General features: G+C 64.2%; 1 protein-coding gene across 1 annotated transcript; it reads left to right on the top strand.

The window, feature by feature from the left end:
• Window positions 1-4,879: 4,879 nt before the first annotated feature.
• On the top strand, window positions 4,880-6,660 carry LOC309673913 (interferon-induced transmembrane protein 1-like). Its single transcript, XM_082485795.1, has 2 exons — window positions 4,880-5,306; window positions 6,096-6,660. Exons 1-2 carry the CDS (start codon window positions 4,944-4,946, stop codon window positions 6,294-6,296), a joined length of 564 nt encoding a protein of 187 aa, XP_082341921.1. The 5' UTR covers window positions 4,880-4,943; the 3' UTR covers window positions 6,297-6,660.
• Window positions 6,661-6,941: the final 281 nt, after the last annotated feature.

The following is a 6,941-nucleotide window of genomic DNA, read 5'->3' as shown; positions in this document are numbered from 1 at the left end:
CCTGCCGCCCGCATCGCCCCCGCCGCCGCCGCCGCCGCCGCCGGCCTAGCCCCGGCCCATCGGGCCCCCCGCCCAGCCCGCTCGTTACGGGCCGGCTGCGAGGGCAGCGGGGCGGCGGCGCGGCTCGGCGCGGAGACCCCCGGCCGCCCGGTGCATCGCCGCCGCCCCGGCGCGCCGGTACCCGCGGGCGGGGGAATGAATGAGCGGGGCCGCGGCGGGAGCGGGGGGTGCCGCGCGCCCGACCCCGCCCCGCCGGCGCGGCGGCCGCGCCTCCCTCACCCCGAGCGACGGCACCGCCGGCCAATGGGAAGGCGGCCAGCGCGGGCCCGCCGCCAATGGGTGCCCCGCTGGGGCGGAGCCCGCGGAGGCGCCGCGCGTCTCCACGCCAACGGGCCGGCATCCCCGCGAGGCGCCGCGGGCGAGGCCATGCGGGGCGCGGGGGGAGGGGGGGGGGGAGGACGGACGGACGTGTCCCCGTTCCCGTCCCTATCCCGGCGCGGCGGGAGGACAGAGCGACGGCGGGGCGGGAGAGAAAGAGTATCCGTACCGCGGGGGCCGGCGGGGCCGGCGGGACGGGTGACGCGGGCTTCGGCGGGGCCGCCCCCCGACCCCGACCTCCCCCCGCGGCGGGGATGGTACGTTCCCGCGCGCCCGCGGCGAGGGGCTGCGGGCCCGGCCCGGCCCGGCCCGTCCCGCGGGGGTGGAAGCCCCCTGGCTGGGTGCAGGGGGAGCACGGGGGTGGGACCCCCGGCATCCCCATCACCGGGTGCAGGGGGACCACGGGGGATGGGGACCGCCGGGGTCCCTCTCGGCGGGTGCAGGGATCCCCCGGGGAAGGAGGCAGGGATCCCCCCGGATCCCTCCGGCTGCGTGCGGGGATCCCCCGGATCCCCCCTGGCTGGGTGCGGCGATCCCACGGGGATGGGACCCCCGAGATGCCCATCACGGGGTGCAGGGATCCCCCGGGGAAGGACGCAGGGGTCCCCCGGATCCCCCTGGCTGGCTGCAGGGATCCCCCGGGGGCTGGGGTCCCCAGAATCCCCTCCCCGGCTGCAGGGATCCCCCAGATTCCCCTTCACCGGGTACTGGGATCCCCCCGATCCCCCCTCGCTGGCTGCAGGGATCCCCGGGGCCGAGGCCGCTCCTGCCCGTGGGGCCGTCTGGAAGCGCGAGGGCTGCAGCTCACCCTGTGCAAAGTCTGACAGCAATTAACAATAAGACTTAATGATGCGGGCAGTGACCAAGGCCTCGCTGCCGGAGCGTTACAGGCCGCGCCGCCTTGAAGGAGCCGCTCGCCAGGGCTGCTCCTCGGGGCCACGGCCCTGCGCCCCCCGGCCACCTCTGCGCAGCCAGGCTGAGACCGGCCACAACTCACTTCACCGCTGCACGGGCTGGTTTCTCCCTCCACAGCACGGTGGTGAAAACATAATCTTTTATTATTGTTTTTTTTCCTCCTTTCCCACTCCACAAGTTGAGGCAGCAGCTCCTCCTCGCTGCAGCTCCGGGCTGCACCAAAAACATGCAAGAAATCAGTTATTAGAGAAAAAAGAAAATACGTTCACAGCTGGGAAAACTAGAGGGCACCAGCGCTCTGGTTTGCGTTTCCCTGCGCTCAGCTCCCTTACAGATGTGGAAGGTTAATTAGCTCGTAATTAAGCCCAATTTAGACAAACAGGCAGGGAAAGCAGCAGAGCTCGGTCCTCGTTAGGAAGCGAACCCGCACTGAGCCCCGCAGCGGCTGGGGGGGCCGGGGGCTGCCGGGAGGAGGAAGAGGAGGAGGAGGAGGAGGAGGCCGGGACGAAGGGGATCTCTGCACAAGGCTCTCCCAATGGATGTGGAAGATGCACATCCGGGGAAATTAAGCCATTATTTCCCCCATTTTTTGCCCGTCTCCAGCAAAGGGAGTGGGATGCCGCGGGTCGGGGCACGGCTGTTCGCACAGCCTTCAGCCAGGGGACCAAAGTTTGGCCTCTTCCCACCCGCCAGCGGCCCTGTGGGGGACGGGAGGTTTGAGAACGCCGGTGGGATATCCTGAAAAAATCCATGTCTGGCCCGTGCTGACGGAGGAGAGAGGCTGGGGCACAAAGTATGGAATCACAAGAGCAAATATTCCCGTGCGTGCCGTGTCCCGGCGCAATTGGGGCACCCGAATGTGCCTTTACATGGGGTTCTCACACCCGCCGACCCTTCAGGTGCAGGAGGACGTGACTAATGGCCGGCACCCCCCACGCCGCCCATTACCAACCAGAGCGAACCTCCGCAGAGCAGCTCCAGCGTCGCGGCGCCCTCGCAGCCCGTCTCCTGATGCAGGCGTCCCGGAGCCGGTCCTGCCAGAGCCACCCGTCTGTGACGCCAGACCGTGCTGGGAGGGTCCCAAAGACGTGTCAGAGGGGTTTCGGGTGATGGTGTTACCTGGGCTGTCCTGGGGTGTCCTTGATCCTTCGCGGACAGCTGGAAGCTTCTGAGAAGCAAAGCCCATATTCCCAGGGCCGGGCTGTCCTTTCTTTCATTTAAGCATGAACAATCCCAGAGTTGCCCGTAAAATTTTATTACCTCCTTGTATTACAGTGCATAATGTGAATTAAGAGGTATTAACGAAGTGAATACAGTGTCATACTCTAAAGACTGATTGGCATAATAGTTGAGGAGGGGAATTTTCGTAGGGGTGTGACGGGTGCGCTTGACCCCTCGCTGTACCCCGGTCCGGGCGAAGGAGCAGCCGGTCCTGCCCTGCGGCTCCGGGCTCAGAGCGAAGGCGCTGCCGAGAAATATCCCAGAAGGTGCTTTCAAAGCCCAAAAATGCAAGATAGCCAAAGTACAGAACAGGATAACTCCATCAGCCGTAAACCGTTGTCTGCGCCAGAGCGAGACCGGCCCCGGCCGCACCGCGGCTCCACCAGGAGTTTGGAAAGCACGGGGGGCCGTGCCCGGGGCGGGGGGCTCAGCGCCAGGGTCTTCCTTACCCTTTGCGTCTCCGCTCTCTGAGTGACCCATTCTGACTCCATCCAAACTCCATTTTCCTTTCTGTGTTTCTTCCATGCAGTAACTAATAAGGTGCACCCTGCCGCCGACCTTACTGCGCCTCGGCAAACCGCCGTTACACTTTGTTAAATTCCATTGAATTTATCGAACTGTCAAATTATTATTTTTACCTTAATAAAACATATTGCTGCTGCTCTCTTTTGAGCGAGGTGCACTCCACTCATCCGCGACAAAGGGGGACGGTGCTCTCGGGCACCGCAGGGAGCCGGCACGGGGCTTTTCACGGGTCCCAAACGATGTCCCCAACAAGTGGCACCTCCCAGCCTCACTCCGAATTTGCGGGGGACGGAGTCAGAGCCGGGCTCGGGTTCTTCCACGAGAGCGGGGTTTGTCCCTGGTTGCCTTAGCGGTGACAGAGCCGGAGGGGATGAGCTGGCAGCCCGTGCCGGTGCTGCCGAAGCCACTCTCCCCACCGGTGGGATTTGGGGGATTTCACAAGCCCGAGCCCTTCTCACGACATCCTGTTTCCGCGTGCCAGCAATGCGCTCGGCCCTGACTTGATGAGGTTTCCGGGAAGAAATCCCCTCCAAAAAATTAAGGGAGTGGCAATCCGCACCGTGCCAAAGGAACAATAATCCCGGCCAGGGCTCCTCCTGCCAAAAGCCATTCCCTCCACGGAGAGAGAGACTTCAGGGGCCGCGGAGTTGCGCCCCAAAAGCCTCGGCCGCCTGCACGCACTGAAAATCGAAAGTGCCGGCAGCAGGGAGCTGGGGTTTGGGGTGAGAGCGGGGAGGGAAGGGGGCCCCAGGGCTGTGGGGAGGGGACCGTATTCAGGGTTTTGTCACCAAGCACCCCAACACACTCGCAGTTGATCCCAGACGGCCACCCCGGGAAGGGACAAAGAGGGGGACAGAGAAGGGGGCAAGGAAAGAAAGGGACAATGAAGAGGGCAGGGAAAGAAGGGGGAAAGACCGGGGTAAAGAAAGAAGGGGACAAAAAGGGGGCAAAGAGGGGGACAAGGAGAGAAGGGGAGAAAAAGGGGTGACGAAAGAAGGGGGGGAAATGGGGGCAAAGAAGGGAACAAAGAAAAAGGGGGCAAAGAAGGGGGTAAAGAAGGGGAGAAGGAAAGAAGGGGCAATGAAGGGAGCAAAGAAAGAAGGGGGGAAAGAAGCAGAAAAGGCAAGAAGGGAACAAAGAGCGGGGCAAATAAAAAGGGGACAAAGAAGCGGACAAGAAAAGAAGGGGACAAGGAAAGAAGTGGGCAACGAAGGGTGCAAAGAAGGGGGGGAAAGGGAGGCAAAGAAGGGAACAAAGAAAAGGGGGGCAAAGAAGGGGACAAGGAAAGAAGGGGACAAGAAAAGGTGACAATAAAAAAAGGGGACAAGAAAGGAAGCGGGCAATGAAGGGTGCAAAGAAAGAAGAGGGGAAAAGTGAAGAAAGAAGGGGGCAAAGAAGGGGAGAAGGCAAGAAGGGGAGAAAGAAGGGGCAAATAAAAAGGGGGCAAAGAAGGGGACAAGAAAAGAAGGTGACAAAGAAAGAAGGGGACAAGGAAAGAAGGAGAAAAGAAGATGACAAAGAAAGAATGGGACAAGGAAAGAAGAGGACAAGGAAAGAAGAGGACAAGGAAAGAAGAGGACAAGGAAAGAAGGTGACAAAGAAAGAAGGGGACAAGGAAAGAAGAGGACAAGGAAAGAAGAGGACAAGGAAAGAAGAGGACAAGGAAAGAAGAGGACAAGGAAAGAAGGTGACAAAGAAAGAAGGGGACAAGGAAAGAAGGGGAGGAGGAAAGGGGAGAAGGAAAGAAGAGAAGGAAAGAAGCGGGCAATGAAGGGTGCAAAGAGAGAAGGGGGGAAAAGGGGTGAAGAAAGGAGGGAAAAGGGGGGGCAAAGAAGGGAACCAAGAAAAGAGGGGCAAAGAGGGGGCAAGGCGCGAAGGGGCGACGCCGAGCAGGGGCAGGCGGGATGTCGGTCGCCGCGCGGGGGCTCCCCCGCCCCGCCAAGGGGCGTCCGACGGGGCGGCCCCGGTCCCCCCCCGCTCCCGTCTTCGGGGAAACGAAACCTGCGCCGGGCGCCCGCCCTCCCTCCCCCCCGTCCCGCCCCCGCCGCCGCCGCAGCCCCGCGCCCGCCGCGATGGAGCGATCGCTGCCGCCCTACGAGCCGCTGGCGGAGGGGGTGGACATGGAGGGGCTGCCGCGGAGCGCCGTGGTGGCGGTGGAGCCGCCGCCGCCCCCCCCGCCCCGCGACCACCTCGCCTGGTCCCTCTGCACCGCGCTCTACGCCAACGCCTGCTGCCTGGGCTTCATGGCGCTCGTCTTCTCCGTTAAGGTTGGGGGGTCCCGTCGGGGGGGGGGGGGGCTGCGCGGTGGGCGGGGGGAGGCCCCCGGGACCCCACTCGGCCCCCGACCCCGCGGAGACCCCACGGAGTCCGGGAGTTCTGTGGACCCCGCCCCGGGGTGCCCCATGGAGCCCCCGAAGTCGGGGAGAGGCATGGACCTCACAGAGCCCCCATGGAGCCCCCGGAGTCAGGGAGACTGATGGACACCCCAGAGCCCCCACGCCAGGGAGCACCCCATGGACCCCCCAGAGCTCCCATGGAGCCCACAGACCCCCCAAGTCCAGGGAGACCCATGAACCCCACAAAGCCCTCAAAATCAGGGAGTCCTGTGGACCCCACCCCGGGATGCCTCATGGGCCCTACAGAGCCCCCAAAGTCAGGGAGACCCGTGGACCCCACAGAGTTCCCATGGAGCCCACAGAGCCCCCAAGCCCAGGTAGCACCATGGACCCCACAGAGCCCCAACCACCAGGGTGCCCGATGGACCCCACAGAGCCCCCTCTCCATGGACCCCTGGCCCCACAGAGCCCTGGCTGGACACTTGGAGCAAGGCAGGGCTTTGGGGCATTCGGCACCCCGGGGTACTCCTGGTGTTACGGGGGGAGCTCAGCCCAGCGTGGCAGCTCAGGCTTCGCGGTCCCCCCAGCACCTCTCCTGCCTGGCTGCAGCCTGGAGCCCCCCGGGGTGTCCCCCTCCGCTGGCTCCCCCCATCCCCGCTGGCTCCCCCCATCCCCGCTGGCTCCTCCATCCCCGCTGACTCTCCCCTCCGCCTCCTCCAGTCCAGGGACCGCAAAGTCCTCGGTGACTACAGCGGGGCGCTCAGCTACGGCTCCACCGCCAAGTACCTGAACATCACCGCCCTGGTGATCAACATCTTCCTCATCGCCCTCATCATCGCCCTCCTCGCTACTGGCACCATCGCCATGGTGAACATCTTCAACCAGCAGAAAGAGCATTACCCCTTCCCGGGCCCCACTTAGCCCTTCCCTCGCTGCACGGGCAGAGCATCCCCTCCGCTACGTCTGCTAGGAGCCCCCGTCACCCCTCGGAGCCGGGGGGGATGTCCTCCATCAGCCCCCCGCAGCCCGCTGGGGTCCCGTCCCGCTTTCCTCGCAGCTCAAGCCCTACGGAGCCCTCTCTGACGGCCGCCTGCGTTGCCTTCCCTGGAAGTGCCTGGCAGCAGCTGAGCACCCAAAAACTGGCGGTAGCAGAGGGGAAGAGCACACTTTCCTGCTTGCCGCTTCGCTCCCGTCCTCTAGCCCCAAGTGCCTCGAAGAGTAATCCTAAGGAGAAGTGCCTCGTCCAGAGAAAACCCGGTTCAAATAAAGGTTTCTTTCACTTTTGCCCCTGGCTGGGCTTCGTTTTTGGCAGGGGGTGGTTCGGGGTCCCCCCTGCCCCAGGGTGGCCGGCTGAGAAATGGCGGCCACCCTCGGGATGTGCCTGGAGAAGGGGACGGTCCCCGGCGCGGGGCACGGCGGGTGCTCCAGGGTGCCCCAGGCTCCCCGAACCCACGCACGGGGGGGGAGGAGCATCCGTGCGGGAGGCAAAGCGCTGGTAAGGCTCACCCCAGGGATGCGGGTACCCCCTCATCTCTGCCGGGGTCTCACCAGGAGCACCCCCATCCT

The sequence above is a fragment of the Vanellus vanellus genome (assembly GCF_965231255.1).
Source record: "Vanellus vanellus genome assembly, chromosome: 6".
Taxonomy (NCBI): Eukaryota; Metazoa; Chordata; class Aves; order Charadriiformes; family Charadriidae; genus Vanellus; species Vanellus vanellus.
The sequence above is the reverse complement of the archived record's forward strand: the minus strand, read 5'-3'. Positions and strand labels throughout refer to the sequence as shown.